The sequence below is a fragment of the Asterias rubens genome, chromosome 7 (assembly GCF_902459465.1).
Source record: "Asterias rubens chromosome 7, eAstRub1.3, whole genome shotgun sequence".
Lineage (NCBI taxonomy): Eukaryota > Metazoa > Echinodermata > Asteroidea > Forcipulatida > Asteriidae > Asterias > Asterias rubens.
The window spans coordinates 337,367-359,514 of NC_047068.1; the positions used below are offsets into that span (position 1 = coordinate 337,367).

Sequence of the window (22,148 nt, forward strand, 5' to 3'; positions counted from 1 at the left end):
CACATACATGTAGTCCCCTGGTGTGGTGCAAAACCAGCGTCCAGCGACCACTCTAACCACCATCTTTTTGTATCAAGAGGCAATGTACCGCCAACCGGTTCTGTTTAATTGACATTTGACAATTCACATATATTATTTGGGATCATAAGGCATTGTTTGAAAACGAACTTATGTGCAGGCATGTTATTCTTCCTACATGTAAGTAGTATTTGAAACTTTGCATGGTGGAAATACCATATGGAAAGGATTGCGGTAACACAATGTAATGACTATCTCTAATGAGTTGGGGTGGTTCTGTAAAGAACCATTGGTTTCAACTTGACGTTTCGATCAGTATGCTCTGATCGTCTTCTGGAGAAAGCTGGATCCAGTTTCACCACGCATCACCGAGCTCCATTTCCTTCCTCTACGTCCCGCCTTCGTGCATCACCAAGCTTATCCGCTTCCACACTACTTAAGCAGCATGCAGCATCAGAGTCCAGCTTTCTCCAGAAGACGATCAGAGCATACTGATCGAAACGCCGAGTTGAAACCAACGGTTCTTTTCAGAACCACCCCAACTCATTAGAGATAGTCATTAAATGGTGTTACCGCAAACCTTTCCATTTCAGATTTGCCTGTGTGTGCATGAAACTTTTCTCAGATTCAACTATTTGGGGGTAAACAATTATCCATTACTTCAAGGGAATCCTTTCTCAGAATAGTTTATATTATATTACACCCAAGCAGATCCTTGCCATTTGATGGCAGGACTAACCTTCACGTGTTAGCAAATAAAAGTACTATTGCACGCTACGTCACACTCAGCGTGCCTTTTTTTTTCCATCCGAAAAGTACTATTACACGTTGCGTAAAAACATCACCGAGTGCGCGCCTCGTTGAATAGAACATTCCATCTTTCAACTAATGAAAATATTCACACCATTGCACTCATAAACATTCATTATTTGTATGCCATCAACAGCTACAATACTTCCCCCAAGTAAGTTTTTGAGGTCATCACTTTTTGAAGTAGTCACCAAAGTATGACCCTACTTATAAGTGAACATTGTTCTTCAGGTCAGAGCATTCAGAGTGGATAAGAGCACCGGACTCAAGCTCTGGTGTTTCTGTTCAGCAGAGTGTGGGTTTGAGTCCCAATCGTGACACTTGTGTCCTTTGAAAAGCAAGACACTTAACTGTTGTTGCTGCATTCTTCAGATGGGACTTAAAGTCGTAGCTCCTGTGTGTTGTGTAAAGTACTTGAAAGAAACCACTGCACTTATCATCAAGAAAAGGGGTTGCCCCCAGTGTTCCTGGGTTGAATGGCAGCATATTGCACCACAGCACTTTGTAAATCATTATAATATGGGATATAAAGGAACAGGTCTCATACTTCAAAAAATTAAATAGTAATAATAATTATAATAGTGGCTTCTTATGTATTTATAGTGCTCAAAACCGTCATCGCTTCAACCCGTGTTAGACGTTGCAGTGTGAAACAGTCGCACAATATCGGACGGATTGAAAGTTACATTAGTAACCAAGAGCTAGTGTGAAAGCGAAGCTGTTTGTATCCGTGTTGAAATTTTACCGAACCAACACGGACCCTATCCGGATAAGGTTCGACACGGATAGAAGGTCACTAGTGTGAAAAGGCCTATCATTATTTACTGGTCATGCTGATCAGCTTTGTCTACTTTTCTCTCTGTTGACAGTTGTACGACTTCAACTCCCCTAAGGAGTGTCCGTGCGTCATCACCTTCCATCCCTCCCTGCAGTGCTTCGCTTGTGGTTTTGAAAACGGCTGCGTCAGAGTCTTCAGCATCGCCAACACCAGCCTCCTGGCAGAAATGAGGTCAGTATTACATAGAGCTGCTTAGCACACAAATAGTTACTGGCGACCCGAAAGTCCGGAAGCCATCGTTTCAGTTTATACCTTGATTATGTTGTAAATATTGTAAATACCCTAAAGATTTATTTAATAAGAATATTTGAAGTTTATTATCTGTCAAGTGAACGTTATTTTGTGTCCGTTTTTCAGTAAGAAAATTTCTATATTGTCGAGTCTAACACAGTGACATGTTATTTTGGCTGGTAGCCTTGTTCTGTCCTACTTTTATCTTGCTCAGCTTTACGAAATTGGGCACAGAAGTGTTTCTATTTGTCTGCTAGGCTTCTGTCAATCGACTTGCTTCAAGCGGTCGAGCGGTTAAGAGCACCGAATTCAAACTCTGGTGTTTCTGATCAGCAGAGTATGGGTTCGAATCCCCAGCCGTGACATCCTTAAGCAAGACACTTAACCATTGCTTCGTCCTATGGATGGGACGTAAAGGCGTTGGTCCCATGAGTTGTGTACACATGTAAAAGAACCCAGTGCACTTATCAAGAAGGGATTCGCCCCGGTGTTCCTGGCTGGATTGGCAGCATATTGCGCCACAGCCCCTTGTAAACCATTTGCATGATACTAAGGGTTAGGTCTCACAATTCAAAACTTCGTCCCACTCCTTTTAGTAATAATACCTGGCGCTTTGTATCCTTTGGCAAAAGGCGCGTCATAATACGGTTATTTATTTGTCTGATTATCACCAAAACTATAACATTTCAAAAATAATCCAGACCCTTCACTATGTATTTTTATCTTGAACAGGCAGCACAAAGGTCAAATTACCGGGGTTGTCTACACCCCTAACAGTCACTATCTCCTTACATCCTCATCCATTGGCTCCCTGGCTCTCTATGACGCCTCACAGGAATCTTACCCATTGATGCGGTTACTAGGTAACATTGCTTTTTCACTCCTTCACTACTTGCATGTATACTTATCAATCCTTCTTGCAGGCGGAAATTTAACTCTGACCTTAAAGGCAGTGGACACTTGGTAATTACTCAAAATAATTATCAGCATCAAACCTCACTTGGTAACGAGTAATGGGGAGAGGTTGATGGTATAAAACATTGTGAGAAACGGCTCCCTCTGAAGTGTCTTAGTTTTTGAGAGAGAAGTAATTTTCCACGAATTTGATTTTGAGACCTCAAGTTTAGAACTTGAGGTCTCGAAATCAGGCATACATATGAAAGCACACAACTTTGTGTGACAAGGGTGTTTTTTTCTTTCATAGTTATCTCGCAACTCCGATGACCAATTGAGCTCAAATTTGCACAGGTTTGTTATTTTTTGTATATGTTGGGATACACCAAGTGAGAAGAGTGGTCTTTGACAATAACCAATAGTGTCCAGTGTCTTTAAATATGTAAACTGCGTCAACCATGGTATTTGTGATAGTGTAAAAACAGTTTTGTTTCGTAATCAGTTTCTTGAATGTGATGACCTTGATACTCTCGGTCGGCTACTCAGATCGTTTTGACAATCCCTTTGTTTCATACTTTGTCAAGATGGTCTGGGGGTCGTCCGAGAGTGTCAGGATTATCCTGTTTCTTTATATACGTGTTTTATCCCTTGTACTGTATATTTGATGTAATTGTTATAAATCGTTTTATCTTCTCATATTTTTTGAGGTTTTGAGGAAATAAATTAATAAATAAATTATCTGGTTACTTTTGTAGTATTCAGTTAGCCTGGGATCGATTTAACAAAGAATTTGGACTAGTCCTAACTTAGGACCAGTCCTTGGAGATATTAAAAACTTACGGCTACATGTACTCCTAAGTTAGGACAAGTAACTCGTCCAAACTAGAGACAAGACTAGTCTTAACTCTTTGTGAAATCCATCACTGGTATTTTAATTCTTTATATTTTGTTGTCAGCATTTTGTAATGTCTTTGTTCGTCTTGTCTGTTTGTCCTTGTTTTTTGATTGGCCTCATGCCTTTGCTCCTCTCTTGTACATAGTTCATTCCTAGTTATTTATTTATTATTTGCTTTATCAATGTATCAATTTTGTTTACTTTATTCAGTTTTTGATTTTGTTACCTTTATATGTACTAATAAATTCTCATATTATACTATTTTCTTAAAATAAGTATTATAAGCGTCATATTTAAAGACACTGGACACTATTAGTAATTGTCACAGACCAGTTTTCTTACTTGGTATATCTCAACATAAGCATAAGTTGTTGAATTTGCGAGATAAATTGAAAGAAAAAACGCCTTTGTCAAACGAAGTTGTGTGCTTTCAGATGCTTGATTTTGAGACCTCAAATTTCAAATCTCGAAATCAAATTCATGGAAAACTACCTCTTTCTCAAAAATTACTTTACTTCAGAGGGAGCCGTTTCTCACAATGTTTTATACCATCAACATCTCCCCATTACTCGTCACCAAGTAAGGTTTTATGCTAATAATTATTTTGAGTAATTACCATTAGTGTCTATTGCCTTTAATTGAACTAGGTAACATGGTCGCTAAGGGAGACCGCTACGGACCCAGAGCCCTGGCTATGAGTGAGGACGGGAAACAGGTTGCGTTTGTCGGGCCGTCAGAGTTTACCGTGATGGTCGTCGATGCTAGATCACTTGACGAGGTGAGTGGGCGGACTCTTGCGTGGCATGGTTTTTGAAGTTCAAATGGAAAAGTAATCGATTCCAAGTCAAGTTGTCACAATTTTAGTCTGTGTAGACAATTTTTCTATTATTTTGTTATCAATGGTGTTTACACCATGTGTACATCTACTTGCCAGGTAGAGTTTGTTCTTTAGAGAACTGTCTTGCTATATTCTGCTGGAAGTGTCGTGGCCTAGCGGTTAAGAGCACCGAATTCAAACTCTGGTGTTTCTGATCAGCAGATTGTGGGTTCAAATCCCAAGCCGTGACACTTGTGTCCTTAACCAAAACACTTAACCATGGCTTTGTCCTTTGGATGGGACGTAAAGCCGTTGGTCCCATGTGTTATGTAACGCATGTGAAAGAACCTAGTGCACTTACCGAAAAGAGAAGCGGTCCGCCCCGGTGTTCCTGGCTGTAGCTGCTGTATGCGCCGTAGCCACGTTGTAAACCCGTATAAGGTGCTACATAGACGGGCCTCAGAATCCATCACTGCAATAAACTATCTTTCTGAAAGTTTGTATATACTCAGCGCTTTGAGTACCTTGTTTGGTAGATACATGCGCTGTATAATACTTTGATATTGTTATGATTATTAAATAAATCATTTCATAAAGCAAATCCAATTTGTTTTGATTAGGTGATGAGAATTGACATAACATCTATTGTCTCTGAGATGGAGTCACCTATGATCGACACTGCATCGTCAGTCTGCTACGCTCCACAGCGAGCCAAACAGCTCCTTGTCTCCACGTCCAACTCCCATCTTCTCAGGCTGGACGCACGCAATGGCCGACTCATCAACAAGGTGGGTCAAAATCTGCAGGGTTTTTGTCTTTGAGGGTATTGGGTGGCACGGTTGGCTTGTGCGTAAAGCGCTCGCCTCTCACCAAGGTGACCCCGGTTCGATTCCCAGCCAGGGCCATTTGTGAGTTGAGTTGTGCGTTGGTTCTCTGCTGTGCCACGAGGGTTTTCCAGACTATCCGGTTTTCTTCCCTCGGGAAAAATCAAAGACTTTCGACCTTGGCTGTGCTCTGTGGTCATAATGGCTTGATGTGGCTGGCAGCCAAAAGGCACCCTTGCATGCCTGCTTGTCAAACACGTTGTAGCCGCGTCCTTCGCAATTCAGCTCTTAGCTGCGAGGAAGGTTGATTAGCCCCCCAAATTATTATTAATAGGGGTCAGCTGTTGAATGATGACTCGCGTGACAATCTCACTGGTTTTTCAACTTTTGAAAGATCTATACTCCAAAATATAACACATGGCTCTCATGTAACTCAATTTATATAAACTCAGTGAAGAGCCCTATAACAAAAAATAAAAAAGGAAAACAAATTGTGTAGGTATCATGTTTTTATAGGAGTTCCAAAAATGTGACTCGCGTGACTGCCAAAAAATGAAAGGTGTTGCATCCCTGTATGCCATTGCCCAGTCGTGAGAACTCAGAGGAACTTTTTAGTTCCAGATCACTTTTTTTTTAAGTACAAGAGAAGCACTATATTATACAATAAAAAGTACAAAATAAAAAGTTTTAATAAAATAGAAAATTTGTTAAATGCAACGTGACTCGCGTGACAGAAGTTTGTGACTCGCGTGACAAGTGAAAAAATATACAATAACTAAACAGGATACTGCATAACAAGAACATTTTATTTCATTCAGAACACTCAGAACTTGAAATTGAATCTTTTCATAAAAGGAAGAAACACCTGAAGCAACATTTAAAGGAAAAATAATCTGAACAGGCTTTGACTTAAACATGGTAATGTTGGGGTGGTTCTGAAAAGAATTGGTGGTTTAACAACACTGTCTGGTCGAAACGTTGAGTTGTTAAACCACCGGTTCTTTTCAGAACCATGCAAACCTATAGAGAGAACCCTTACTAGAAATTATTATATTGTTTTGTGATTGGGTAAAGGACTTTTTTCTCACTATGCTTGGCAGAGTGGTTAAGAAACCACAAATTTTGGTGTGAAGTTCTAATGGCATTAGACTGTGTTAGGCTGAGTACATGTAAATTCTGATAAGTAATTTCTTTATTGATGCCCCCCTCCAAATCTAACTTAAGAATACTGTCTTAAAATATCCAGTTTCATCAAATATTTTTGTTTGTTCTTGTTTTAAGTTTATCATTCCTTGTATTATTTAAATAATGCAGGTAAATTATTCAGATGTGAGCACATTGTACAGTGCAGTATGCAGTGTACATGTAGTTCAACATGATCTGCTGACAGTGTGCCAAGTTATAATTGTACACTAATAATTCCTTGTTCTAACAAAAAATTGGGCATAGTAGTATGTTCCAGTGGGCTGGGGGTGCTTTGGTAACATTCCATAGACATCATCCCCAGAATACTTTGGTAGCTTTTGCTAACCATGTGCATTAAGTGCATTTGCCGTGACTCGCGTGACAAACTCGAGGGTGTTTTTTTTTTTTAGGTAGAAGGCCTAAGTAAAAAAAACTAATTAATTCTTGAAAGACCCTTTGAAAAGACCACTATTATGAGAGAGAAGAAAAAAAATGTTATGGGTCTATAATAGAAAAAATACTATAATCATTGTTTTTGTGACTCGCGTGACAGTAAAACGAGGGTAAAAATTAACTCCCATTTTTCAAAAGTTAATAGTTCAAAAAGGCATATTTAATTTTGGCGGTCCTTACTAATGACTCTTTGTTGTTTATACATAATGATTAAATGTATGTAGCACCTTGTAAACCCTTATAAGGTGCTAAATTGGGTCTCAGAATTCATCACTTTAACAAGCTACATTATATTTCTATATAAATATATCTTTTGGCTTGTCGTTGGTCCATTTTTGTATTGCTTTTGTTCTTGTGTTGCCCTCCCTTTGTTAGGCGCTCTGTTCTTGTATAGCGCCGCTTTGTATTATTATTATTATTATTATTATTATTATTATTGCAAAAGAAAGATCTCATTTTCCTTTGTGCCGGTAACTCCTCGAGCCGGGCTACGTCCCGTAGCCTTAGATCTCAAGTGTCTTTCTCAGGATCCTCGCTGTTCCCAAAAGCGCTGCCTTCTGTAATAGATCTACCCTCACATTTGTCCCTATTTCATCTAGATGTTTCCCCAGTGCTTTGGGAATGGTGCCAAGTGCTCCAACCACCACGGGGACTACTTTTACCTTTACCTGCCAAATCTTACGAAGTTCCCTGGCCAGGTCCTGGTACTTCTCGATCTTTTCCATCTCCTTCGAAGCTACCCTTATATCACCTGGCACCGCTATGTCAATGAGATGACACATCTTCTTCGTCTTATCTAATAGCACAACATCCGGACGCCTATGTGGTATAACATGATCGGTCTGAATGTTAAAGTCCCATAGGATCTTGACCTGGTCGTTCTCTACAACTTTCTCCGGAACATGGTCGTACCATTTCGCAAGTACTTTGACACCATACTTCTTACACAGATCCCAGTGAATCACCTTGGCCAGCTTGTCATGTCTTCCTTTGTACTCCGTCTGGGCCATCTTACTGCATTCGCTAACAATATGAAATACAGTCTCCTCTGCTTTATTGCACATTCTACACATAGGAGAGACGTTTGCTTTCTCTATCCTTGCCTTCATTACATTTGTCCTTAGAGACTGGTCTTGCGCCGCAGTAATCAAGCCCTCTGTTTCCTTCTTTAGTTCTCCACTCTTTAACCAATTCCATGACTTGCTGCTGGCCACTTCCTCAGTACACCTCAAGAACCGGCCATGAAGTGGTTTGTTCCTCCAATCTTGATGTCTTTCCTCCTTCCTTTCCCTCTTGTACTCTTTCGGCCCAACTTCGTCTGCCCTCGTGTACCTTTGTGCAACTTTCAACAAGCTCTCCTCGGTCCTCCTGACATGACAATGCAAGCTTCTGCGCTCGATGTTAACACTGTCCGCCACGCTAAGCAACCCCCTTCCGCCCTCTGACCTCGGAAGATAGAGTCTACTAACATTTGACCGCGGGTGTAGCATGCCATGCATGGTCATTAGTTTTCTTGTCCTCCTGTCAGTGACATCTAGATCTTCCTTAGTCCACTCGACAATACCCGCACTGTACCTCATCAAAGACACGGCCCATTTGTTAATCGCCTTAATCATGTTCCCCCCGTTTAGTTTAGACTTCAAACATTTCTTTACACGCCTGATGTATTCTGCCTTCAGCCTTACCTTTGATTCCTTGTGAAGGACATGGTCCGATTCAAGTACACCAAGATACCGATAACTCTCCTCCTCACCCAAAGCCCTCAACTGTGCACCATCTGGCAGAGCAATGCCATCGGAATGTACCCTCTTCCCCCTCTTCATGGTCATTGAAGCACATTTCTCCAGACCGAACTGCATCCCAATGTCATCACTGAAAATCCTGACGGTCTGCACCAAAGAGTCGATCTCGGCCTCATTCTTCGCAAACAACTTCAAATCGTCCATAAAAAGCAGATGGTTGATCTTACATCCGTCCTTCTTCATTACATAACCTGCACTCACCTTCCTTAGAATCATCGACAGGGGCATCATCGCAAGAACAAACAGCAGCGGAGACAGAGAGTCACCTTGGAAAATACCTCTTCTTATGCATACCTTGCCCAGATTATCATCGTTGGCTGTCAGATTTGTTCGCCACGTCTTCATGCTCTCACCTAAAAGACGTTTTACTGCATCAGCCACTCCAACCATATCCAGACATTCCATTATCCATGTGTGCGATACCATGTCATACGCCTTCTTGTAGTCAATCCACGCCATTGCCAAATTAGTCTTTCTGCTCCTGCAGTCCTTCAGTACAGCCTTATCGATGATAAGTTGATCCTTCGTACCTCTGGACCGCTTCTTACAGCCTTTCTGCTCCTCCGGAAACAACTGCTGGTCATCCATATGGCGATATAGGTCTTCTGCAATCATACTGGTCAAGAGTTTATACATCACAGGTAAGCACGTGATTGGTCTATAATTACTGGCAATGTTACCTTTCTTGACATCCTTCATGATCAGCACTGTTTTTGCCTCAGTCATCCAAGATGGGACCTTACCCTGTACTAGACAGTCTTGCAATTGTAGGGCCATTCGCTCATGCAAACTACGGAAGTTCTTCAACCAGTACCCATGCACATGGTCCATACCCGGGGCTTTCCAATTTGGCACCTTCTTTATCTGTCTCTTAACCTTGTCCACGTCAATCTGGAACCCTTCTTGCTGTTGTACCCCTCTCAATTCATCTTTCACATCTGTTAGCCATTCCGCTTGTCGGTTGTGTTTTACTGGTTTGTCCCAAATACCACCCCAGAAAGTTTTTGCCTCTGTTGGTCTCGGAACCGCTTGCGTGCTGTCAGCCTTCCCATCCAATTCCTTAAACAACTGACGCTGATTGGTGTTAAATAATCTATTCTGGTGAAATTGTCTAACCCTGTCGTCATACCTCTTCACTTTTGCAGCCTTAGCCTTAACCCTTTGCTTAATCTCCTCTATTACAACACTCACACCCTTACGTTTGACGTTGTACTTTGTCATAATTGTATTCCTTAAGTCTGAACTATTCAATAAACCCTTATTCATTTGTTCTATTCTACTGAGATCTCTTCGCAAATCTTTAATTTGACCCTCCAGCCGACGTTTCCACCATGGTGTACTGTTCCCTTGTTGAGACACCTCTACCCTTAACTTTTCCCCTACTACAACTGCCCCTGCAAAAATAAGACGGTTAGTTTCCGATAAATTATCCGTACTTACCGACCCAAGGACTTTACTTACCACGGCTGACATTTCTGTCAGCCTTTTCCTTGGGACCCGGCGCAAAGCTGGAATACTCCACCCGTTTGACCCCTTCGCCGCTTCCATCACCTCTTGAAGCCTAGCCTTAATCTGCACTTCCTCCTCCGTGAACTCTACGCCCTCCTCATCGTCGATGCCATCATCATCCTGACCATTTCGCAACCCTGGCTGGTTCACCTCATCTTCACTCTGTGAGCTAGCAGCAGCCGCCTCCTCCCGTATTTGGTGGTTAACAATATCTGTTCCATCACTTTCAGCTTGTACTATCCTCCTCATCTCCTCAGTTTCCACATTGGTTAACCACTGGTTCCGTTTGATAGTACTTATCTGGTCTGCAAGACGCTGCTCACTAATCTCAAACATTCCTTGATCTTGCCATAGGCTTATCATTCTCCTTCTGTATCCTCTCTTGTCCGGTTCACTCTTAATATAACAGTCCATCGCAATTTTGTTATCGTTCTTACTCCATTTTCTCCTGGTTCCACCACGAATCCCGTTGTGAGCAGTTTGGATACGATCTGGTAGCACCTGCTCAGGCATACCAACCAGATCGGGTGAAGGACTTCCTCTCTGGGAGTTTGTCACTCTTTCACCGTTGAATTGATGCTCCATAGCACTCATTATTAACATCACAAAATTGTGAGAAAGTTTATAGTTTCAGGGAGAATTACATACAGCAACGCTGTAGAATATCCAACCCTACGAAGACTTAACACTGGTTGTAATCAAGATGTTCCAAAGGACGCGGATGATGCGCGCGTCCGTTCACTGATTCAATGCACACGGTGCGGTCTACGTTGTAGAAAGTTTTCCGAATACGAAAAAAATCCAACCTTTTTCCACCAAAAATAGCAACAAGGTGTTAACTAGTTGCCTTCAAACTTACCCTGCGGTGTCTACCAAGTAGTACCAACAAGGAGTTAACTTTTGGTGCAAAACAAACAGCGGGAAACAATATTTATCTTCTATAGAATCGAGAGCCGATCTGAAGCAGTGTTCCTTGTCTCGTCGCCATTATTATTATTATTATTATTATTATTATTATTATTATTATTATTATTATTATTATTATTATTATTATTATTATTATTATTATTATTATTATTATTATTATTATTATTATTATTATTATTATTATTATTATTATTATTATTTATTATTATTATTATTATTATTATTATTATTATTATTATTATTATTATTATTATTATTATTATTATTATTATTATTATTATTATTATTAAGGGCTTTGAGTACCTTGTTTGTAGATACATGTACATGCGCTATTTATGACTTTGATATTATATTACAGTGTACATGTATATTGTATTATATTATTATAGACCCCTTGCAATACGTGCAGAATACTCACGTGTGCCAATCCTCGGTGTCATTTTGGGCGTCAAAATCATATACAAACATGCACAAAAGAGAGTTGACGTCCAATATTATGCGCTTTGTTTGGAGGTGCGTTCTGTATTGTGTAAGAAATCAATAGCTCCCCCTTGCATAACACGAACCGCTACAGGTACGCTGAGGTCACTCACACGTTTTTACGCACAAAAAACAGCTATTGTCCAATGATCTGCCTCCTTTTTTAGAGTGTGACGTCATATGCAATGGGTCTATGAAGTAACATGAATTTGTCGTGTCTCTTTTTACCAGGTGTCCAACATGCACAGATCTGGAGTAACCAGCATGGAGGTGTGTTCAGATGGTCGCCACCTGGCCTCGGCCGGAGATAAAATCATCAAAATATGGGACTACCACATGAGGCTCGATATCAACTTTCAGGTATGTCATGTCATCGAGCTATAATAATGTTTGTCAAGCCTCGAATTAACCCCCAGCACCCACAGCAATTGCCTTGGTGCCCTCTGCTTTTGCTGTGGTGCCCTTTTGCAAGGTTCCTATAAAACTTTATATTTTTCTCTTGTCATTCATGCTTTCTCCAGAAGATGATCAGAGCATACTGAATGAAATGTCGAGTTGAAACCAACGGTTCTTTTCAGAGCCACCCCACCTCATTAATAATAATAATAATAACAACATGCATTTATATAGCGCTTAATACCAGGTTTCTAAGCGCTGATTAAGAAGTGAATGTGGACGGGAAGATTGTTCCATAAAATGGGAGTGGCGATTGAGAAGGAGCGATTTCCATAGCGAGTGCGGGGGATAGGACAGAATTGAATTTCAGGTGGGCGGTAGATGATGATTGGAGAACGAGAGTTGTAGGTTGCTTTTTAGCAATAAGTAATTAAATGCAGTGGACACTATTGGTAATTACTCAAAATAATTATTAGCATAAAAACTTACTTGGTAACGAGTAATGGGGAGAGGTAGGTTGTATAAAACATGGTGAGAAATGGCTCCCTCTGAAGTGGAGTAGTTGTCGAGAAAGAAGTAATTTTCCACAAACTTGATTTTGAGACCTCAGACTAAGAACTTGAGGTCTCGAAATCATCCATCTGAAAGCATACAACTCCATGTGACAAGGGTGATTTTTCTTTCATTAGGCCTATTACGTGTATCTCGCAACTTCGACGTCCAAAATGTTCACATGTTTGTTATTTGATGCATATTATGTGGAGAAACACAACGTGAGAAGATTGGTCTTTGGCAATTACCAATAGTGTCCAGTGTCTTTAAGAGATAGTCATTACATGGTGTTACCGCACACCTTTCCATATGTCATTCATGTTCATGACTTACATTACATACTCCTTCAAGAGCAAAGTTCAAGGCTTGGTGTGTTCTTGAGCGGGGCAGGAGGGATGGGTGAGGCTTGGGGGATGGAGGGGGCGGGGGGGGGGGGGGGGGCGGCCTCTCCCAATGCCGGTTGCAAATACTCCTGTTTAGTTTCACTAAAAATGCAATCATTTCATTGTTCAAAAGCTTCCTATATGTTTTTATGAAAGAATCATCTTCAAAGTTATGATCCCGATGAATGAAATATTCCTACTTTTTTCAGAGTACAAAAACTTGCCAGATAATGTGTCAAATTTCCACATGTTAGATTTATTGTATACATGTACATCTTCATTTATATAGGATAAAAAGCCAGACAATTTTAACAATTTTCACATGTTAGATTTATTGTATACATGTACATCTTCATTTACACGTATATAGGATAAAAAGCCAGACAATTTCAACAATTTTCTCATGTTAATTTTATTGTATACATCTTCATTTATAAGGGAATCAATGTGTGGTGAAGAGGTTTTCAACTAGTGGTTTAAACCCACCGAGGCCTGGTTCTTGATAATTTTACCGAGACGAAGTCGAGGTAAACTATCAAGAACCAGGCCTCGGCGGGTTTAAACCACTAGTTGAAAACCGATTCAACACACTTTGATTCCCATTCATAAATACCTTTTCGGTCAAAAAACATCAACACTTTTTGGTCAAAAGGTAAAATAAATGCAAAAATTATAATTGTTCAATGATTTCTTTCAACTCAACACCCCTCCAGCTATGAAATGGTAAGGCCCTCGGGTAAACAACTCCTTATAAGGAGATTGATGTGCCGTTATGCGTATCGCGTAATGTGACCCAACTGTTGCAGCCGTTGCACTTGACCAATAAAAATGAAGAAACTGTCTTATAAGCACAGGTGCAAGCTCGCGTGTCACGCCCATGTTTCAACACTTTTTACTGGTGTTATATCATTCGTTCAAACACCCCCACGTGATGCCCTCTCGGCCAATCAGAATGGATAGACTGTCTTAGATATTTATGAATACTGGATAAAAACATTTGAGCGGTTTCCAAAAAACAAAGGAAAACTTTGCTTTCATGTTGAAAGATAAACATTGAAAGTTGTTATTTCTGTCTGTAACAGGTGTTTATCGGCCATTCCGAGAAGATCCAACAGGTGACATTCTCTCCTGACAATCTGGGGATGATTAGCGTAGGGGAAGCTGTCTTCATGTGGGACTTCTACGGAGCCAAGAGAGATCAACCACCGCTGTAAGAATTAACCATCTATTTCCGTCTTCTCCTTCGCTCACATTAGACCGGTCCATTAAGCCCCGCTCTAACTCATTGCTACATGCACATGGGATCTCATCATCTGATACCAAACGTCTTCAGTGCGCTTAAAACCGGGCTGCCAAACTGATTTTTAAGTGTCGTAAATACGACCACGTCACACCACTTCTCCATCAACTTCACTGGCTCCCAGTCCATCAACGTATTGTTTTCAAGGTTCTCACCATTGTATACAAATGTTCTCACAATACCGCTCCTACATATCTCACCGTCTCATCAAGATTTACCAACCTGGAAGACCTGGCCTTCGCTCTGGTTCAGACAGTACACTCTTGGCAGTTCCAAAGGTGCATTCCGCTGCTAGGGATCGTGCTTTTTACACACATGCTCCGCGCCTTTGGAACCATCTCCCTCATCAAATTCGTTCCGCTGAGTCACTTGCAGTTTTCAAGAAACATCTCAAAACTTTCCTGTTCAATGACTGACTGCTTTGACTGTTTCCCATTATCAGTGCCATTATTTATTTGCTTATTGTAAAGTTTCTTGTAAAGTGCTGTGGTACCTTGTGTAAGAGCGCTATATATAAATGTGTCTTATTATTTATTATTATTAATGCGTATTGACCAATCACAACCCATTGCACAGCCAAAAGCCTGACGCTATAAGGTCCGTCATGCGTGCGCGTATGCTTGGCGTGCGCGGCAGAGTTGTGCAGAATGGCATTGGAGAGGCTCACTTGTTTTTGCTCACACGTCACCGTGGGCGGAGCCTAATGGATCGGTTAAAAAAAAATTGTTTCGCCTTCCCAGGTTGTATCGTAAACTTGGGTGTCTTCTTCGTTCGTGTATTTTCTGGACCAATAAGAACATTGAATAAAGTCAAATTGGTAATTTTATGGAGTCAAAATTTTCACTCCACAAAATGGCCGACTGTGTTTCTTTGCGACGAAAATGGAAAACTGTGCAATTTTGAGGCATGTTTGTGTGGATCATTATATTCTTCTTTTAAATTATCTATCTAACCACTTGCATTTCATGACAAACGATTTCAAACGCTTTTCAAAAACCAACTCGACCGATCCAAGGCAGCGTGTTCCTTTAATAACCTTTCGAAAAGTATGTATATACTAAGCGCCTTGAGTACCTTGTTGGTAGATACGTGCGCTATATAAGACTTTGGTATTATTATTATTGTTATTATGATTAATTTTTTCCCTCTCTCATCCTTTTTAGAGGCACAACCCTCGAGACAGAACATTTCCTGAGTCGCTCGGGTAAGATTTGATTTCTGCTTTTAAAACCATTTTGTAACACATCTCTAATTTCAAATTTCTTGTCATTGATTCATTTTGGGATAAGGACCAGGGCCCAATTACATAGCGCTGCTTAAAACGGTAAACAAATTTTCGTGCTTACTGTAGCAGAAAAATTTGCTAAGGTACAAGCGTGTTTCACAGGTTAGCAGAAAAATTGGGCGGCCACGTAATTGCGCATTTACCGTGGATTTACATTGTGATGTTTAGCACTGTATACTCAGTACTTTCCCGAGTACTTTCACATCGGTGTATGGGTAAAAACCAAAATTAATATTCTTTATCCCGATGTAAATTTAACATCTATTATACATTGTGATGTCATTTATTTTTGTGCGAAAGCACTAGAGCGCTATGAAATGGAAACTGCACAGTAAGCACAAGTTCAGCCGCTAAGCAGCGCGATGAAATTTGGCCCAGTAATGTAACAAAACGCATACACACACATGTCTCCGATATGTCTTATCGTAAACCTCAGTAGATTAAATTCCACTTCAAAGGGTTTGGGTATTTTTTGTAGGACACAAACACAATGTCAACAGATTTACATTACAGATTTGAAGATAATGGTGGTCGAAAACTTCCCTTAAATATTACTTGCTGAGGTGCTGTACTTTTTGAGAAATGAGAGTAAGTTAATTTTGATCTCGGTGTTAAAGGACTCCGGTACTTTTTCAAAATGTGCACAGATTTACTTTAAACTTACACGGTTTGAAGATAATGATGGTAGAAAGCTTCCCTTCGAATATGACTTTATACTGAGGTGCTGTAATTTTTGATAAATGAGTAAAATAATTTTTGAGTAACTAAAATTATTTTAGCATTATTTTAACATATTAACCAGTTATGATATTATACCATAACATACCATATTTTTGAGACATTGTTTTACTCATTTCTCAAAAACTACAGCACCTCAGTAAGTATTAATTTAAGGGAAGCTTTATACTTTCATTATCTTCAAACTGTGTAAGTTTAATGTAAACCTGTTGACATTGTGTTTTGTGTTAGAAAAAAAGTACGTAAACCCTTTAAATACGCTTGTACATGCTAAAATAACTTTCAACATGTCAAGATCTTATTGTTTTATCTAGACTTATCACCCGTCAAACCCTGCAAAAGTCCTGTAAGAAGAAACCTGGACTTGACAGGAAGTTTACGACCCCGGAGCCAAGCACCTCTGCCCACCTCCCCGACCAGGCTAGTGGACGACACGTCGACAAAGGAGAAGGAAGAGTCGGATGAAGATGAGGCGGGCATCTCGTTGCTAGGCGGGGTTACAGCAGCAACTGTTGCTTGGGATGAGGAGGTCCTGATTGGTCCAGAGTTGGAGAGTCGGTCAAGCATGGAGGAATCAAGCATCACTGAAACTGTGAGTTGCTCTCCTCAGATGCAGATGACATTTCCTGAGTAGTCCGTTCTGTATCATTTGAAACCATAAAATCAGCTAAACAATTTTGAACATGCCAGCATAGCGGATATTTTAAAAAGTTTTACCAAAAACCAAACTTGAGCTAAAATTTCAATATATTTCAAACTTTGGCTAATTTACCCAGTCCAAACTTATGAAATGTCCTCAGTAGTCCGTACTGTATCATTTGAAATCATCAAATCAGCAGCAACGTGTCTCTTTCTCCTACCAGGGGTAAATGGGTACCTGTGAGGGCAGAGATGGTTCTTGTGATTGATTTATAGTCGAGTAGCGCATATTGATGTTGCACATTAGGCTGCACACTCCCCACCAGGGAGCTGAGATGGTTTAAGGAATGATCAAGCCCCAGTGACCAGGGGTAGCTTTGGGATGCCCTCCGGTGATATAAAAAGCGCTGTATAAAAATTTTTTTTTATTTTTTATTTTTTTATTTTTTTTTTTATAAACAAGAACAAGATGAGAACCTGAAATGTATCTGAAATGAACCTTCTCTTCCTTTCTCCTCCTACCAGGATAAACCTCCTCCTGCAGAGTGTCTTGGATTCAGCCCACGTATCCGCCAGCATCGACGACCTGACCTGTCGACAGAGGTGGATTCCTCTGCCCTACCTCTACCCGTCCTCAAACCATTCACTGACAAGACCTTACAGTTCAAGCCAAGTTGCTATCGTCACTTTGTAGCCAGGGATAACCAGACTCAAATGGCACAAGTAAGCATGAGTTTATGGGATTTGAGGCATTGCATGGTGAGGTAGCAATATATATTTTGTTTGTGGAAACACCATGTGTGTGTCTACTTGCCAGGTAGAGTTTGTTCTTCAGAGAACTGGAGTGTGTTTTGGCGACCCCAACCAGAAACATTGGTCATTGGTTGAGCGTTTTTCACGTGTTTGGTTGAGCGCGGTGACGATGCTGTTCAGGCCAACCAGTAATCGACTTGTCGAGTCGGTTGGGCTTTGGTTGGGGTCGCCAAAACGCACTCCTGTCTTGCTAGACTGTGAGGAGTAGATTTTTTTGGGAGACTTCTGAGTTTTGAAAAAAATTTACTGTCCTGCTTGTATTAACTACAACCTGGGCAGAAGGTAGAAAAATAAGGATGATTTTTTTTTGGAAACTTTATTTCAAACCTAACGTGTAGAAAAAAGCAATCTTAAAAACTATGGTTTGCGGTTTCACTTTAATGTGTTAAAGGCAGTGGACACTATTGGTAGTTACTCAAAATAATTTTTATCACAAAATCTTACTTGGTAATGAGTAATGGGGAGCTTTTGGTAGTATAAAACATTGTGAGAAATGGCTCCCTCTGAAGTAACATAGTTCTGAGAAAGAAGTAATTTTCCATGAATTTAATTTAGAGACAATTAGATTTTGAGGTCTCGAAATCAGTCATCTGAAAGCAAACAACTTCGTGTTCAAGGGGGTTTTTTCTTTCATTATTATCTCGCAACTTCGACAACCAATTGAGCTAAAATGTTCTTCTTTGTGAGAAGACTGGTCTTTGACAATTACCAACAGTGTCCAGTGTCTTTAACCCTTTAGCATACATACCGCCTGCAGCCCCTCTCTATTACTCCGCATACTGCCCGCAACCGCCCTTGAAGTTTGCATGTTGTATTTTTAGTTCTAAACATGCGATTAAAATGCAGCAAACAGCCGCCCATAGAGCACAATCTCAACAAGACAACTTTCTTTGAAATAGCATGGTCATCATAAGAAACATTCTCAAAATACCTAAGACAGTTTCGCTATTCCTATTGGTGGAGAGCGCGTCACGTGGGGGTGTTTAAACCTTTGATAATGACCTGTAAAAAGTGGAAACATGGGCATGACACGCAAGCTTGCACATGTGCTTATAAGACAGTTTCTTCATTCCTTTTGGTTGAGAGCAACGGCCGGGACAGTTGTGCCACATCACGCGATACGCGCGACGCGCACATCATTCTCCTTATAAGGAGTTGTTTACCCGAGGGCCTTACCATTTCATAGCTGGAGGGGTGTTGTGTTGAAAGAAATCATTGAACAATTATAATTTTTGCATTTATTTTACTTTTTGACAAAAGAGTGATGATGTTTTTGACCGAAAAGGTATTTATGAATGGGAATCAAAGTGTGTTGAATAGGTTTTCAACTAGTGGTTTAAACCCGCCGAGACCTGGTTTTTGATAATTTTACTGAGACGAATAACCAGGCCTCAGCGGGTTTAAACCACTAGTTGAAAACCTCTTCACCACACATTGATTCCCTTATTTACAACTTCCACCTTCCTTGGTTCAAAATTCTGAGGTCCTTTCACCAACCTAAGTGCGCCCAACGAGTAGCTTATTTTTCTGTGTGTGGTGCTGGCAGAATTCGGACATACATTTACCATGTACATGTATCTTGCACAATGTACACAGTAATGGCGACCTTTGACTTATTTTCATGTCATCGATTCGATTTCGTGTACAAAACCAATGGGGACGTCTGAAAAAAACATTATGTCCAAACAATGGGAGAACAAAGAGAAGTCCTCGACCGACACCATAAACACATCTGGGTGTTTCTACACACCAAATATTATTATTTAAAGGGATTTTACAAAGGGTTTTAGGTACAGAAGTTATCTGTTGGTAACAGAAGCTTTCGTTTTATTTTCAAAAAGTATGTAGTGATTTCTGTTTTGATTAAAAGCAAAAGTGATTTGTGGGCCTTCAAATGCTGTTTTGTTAACTTTGACGATATGTCAGACAGAAATATTTCTACGGAGGATTAGTGCCTTCAACAGCTTTACAATCGGTGAGCTTTCAGATTAAAACCAATTAGTTTTTGTTTGTATCAAATCCTGTACTGATACATCAAAATGTAATGATTTTTGGTTCTGTCCTTCAGAGGCGGTACATAGCACCTCCCAACCAGGCCGGCCTGAAACTCAAATCAGTACTGGGATACAACGGCAACGGCAGAGGCAATCTAGTCTGGCACCCTGACACTGGGTTGTTTGCTTATACCAGTGGTTGTGTAATCGTCATTGAGGATCTGAACACGGGGAACCAGAGACATCTGATGGGTAAGTAACACCCATTTCAGACAGGCGCACCACAGTCGTGCCGAACCAAATAGATTAGGAGCGACTCTAGGTCAACCCAAATAATTTTTTGTTTCAGACATTTGCCTCATGGAACCAAACTCAATTAAGCTTCTTTTAAGACTTAAAAGTCTGCTTCAAGTCGCACATTCTCTCTTTTTGCTCCCCAAGCCTGGAATATACATGTACTGACCACCTCAATCAGGGAATCTTACTCTCTACGCACATTCAAGAAGTGTATCAAACATTATCTATACCCAACCTAATGCGCTGCGTTATTGACGTAGTGACGCTTTACAAATGCCTTATATGTATGTATGTATCGTTTTCATGAACAGCAGTTCTTAAAAAAGTCTTACTGTGACTTCACTTGTTACACAATTTAGATGTTATCATTGACATCATAAATTCCAACATTGATTTTGTTTTCTCGCCACCCACCAGGCCATGTGGAAGAGATCTCCACCCTGACCTTCCAGCATGACTGCCAGGTACTGGCCTCTGCCTCTGGCTCTCATGGCCTGACCACCAGTCAGATCTGTCTATGGGACGTCCAGGCAGCGCTGTGCACCAAGGTACTGTCCTACCATGAGCATGACATCGTCTGCTTGGCATACTCCAGGGACGACAGATTCTTGGTCTCTGTTGGTAAGAAAAACGAGAACTAACTGAAAGTTAAAATGTTTTATTTAAAACAAAAATGAATGGAGCAGGTCTTGAATCTGTGACCTCATTATTTCCCCTCATGTATTCAGAGAACCAGGGCCCAATTGCTTAAAGGCAGTGGACACTATTGGTAATTACTCAAAATAATTTTTAGCATAAAACCTTACTTGGTAACGAGTAATGGGGAGAGGTTGATAGTATAAAACATTGTGAGAAACAGCTCCCTCTGAAGTGACGTAGTTTTCGAGAAAGAAGTGATTGTCCATGAATTTGATTTCATTTGAGGTCTCGAAATCAACCATCTAAACGCACACAACTTCGTGTAACAAGGGTGTTTTTTCTTTCATTATTATCTTGCAACTTCGACAACCAATTGAGGTTTGTTATTTTATGCATATGTTGAGATACACCAAGTGAGAAGACTAGTCTTTGACAATTACCAATAGTGTCCACTGTCTTTAAAGCTGTAGCAAGCTAGCAGAAAAATTATTGACGCGCATGCATGTTCACCATGGATTTGCATTGTAATGTCACTCGTGCGCTAACTGCGGGTAAGCGAGCATTTACCCTTGCTTACATTAAACAGTTTTATGAAATAGAAATTATGGTAAAGGAATGCTCTGTAAGCACAAAATGACTGCTTACATGGTTAAAAAAATTGGCCTAAGACTTGTTTTCATCTGCTTACCATCCTCCCCAAAGGTGACTATCGTGACTACGCTCGTTGTCTGGAGCACCCACGACTACGCGCTTCTAGCAGCCTCTAAGTCTAGGGACTAGTTCTAGGCGATAAAAATTTAAGGCTAGTCCTAAGTTAGGGGGAGTATATCCTGGTAACTCGTGATGAGCCTAGTCTTAACTCTTCTTGAAATCCACTTGAGACTTGGTTTCATCTGCTAAACCATCCTCCCCACAGGTGACTACCGTGACTGTACCCTCGTCGTCTGGAGCACCCACGACTACTCCCTCCTAGCAGCCTCTAAGTCAGCACAGCCCATCCATGACCTGTCCTGGGACCCGTACACCACTAATGAGTTCTCTTCAGTGGGCGAGACGGGCACCTTACTCTTCTGGATGCTGGATGAGACTCAGGGGAGGTTTAGTCTCAACGTCCACGAGGCTGATGTACCTCAGGATTTGATGGACTCCAAGCACATGGTGAGGTTTTTCTTGAACTGTATTTTTTCTTTAAAGGCACCGGGTACGTTTGGTTATTACCCAGAATGTGTATTAGCATAACATTTGACTTGGTAATAAGCTACAGATATTTGTTGATAGTATACAGGTATGAGATTGCTCAGACTTTTGGCTGAATTCAGACTTTTTATGTCGGCCTGGTGAAGAAAATCAGACAATATTTTGTCCACAAGTAAAGAAATCCTACTCATTAGTCTACTTATCCAGTGCTTTTGATACTGTTCCCAAAAGC

General features: G+C 40.6%; 1 protein-coding gene across 1 annotated transcript in view; it reads left to right on the forward strand.

Moving 5' to 3' along the window:
- The window catches only part of LOC117292493 (WD repeat-containing protein 90-like), a gene marked incomplete at its 3' end in the record, with an annotated part of 47,328 nt that extends 25,451 nt beyond the window's left edge, over positions 1 to 21,877 (forward strand). Inside the window, 12 exon segments of the mRNA XM_033774554.1 lie at positions 1,698 to 1,837; positions 2,630 to 2,760; positions 4,334 to 4,464; positions 5,124 to 5,291; positions 11,915 to 12,043; positions 14,097 to 14,224; positions 15,478 to 15,518; positions 16,652 to 16,929; positions 17,502 to 17,699; positions 19,858 to 20,035; positions 20,498 to 20,701; positions 21,636 to 21,877. Of these exon segments, the coding sequence (XP_033630445.1) occupies positions 1,698 to 1,837; positions 2,630 to 2,760; positions 4,334 to 4,464; positions 5,124 to 5,291; positions 11,915 to 12,043; positions 14,097 to 14,224; positions 15,478 to 15,518; positions 16,652 to 16,929; positions 17,502 to 17,699; positions 19,858 to 20,035; positions 20,498 to 20,701; positions 21,636 to 21,877 (1,968 nt within the window).
- Positions 21,878 to 22,148: the final 271 nt, after the last annotated feature.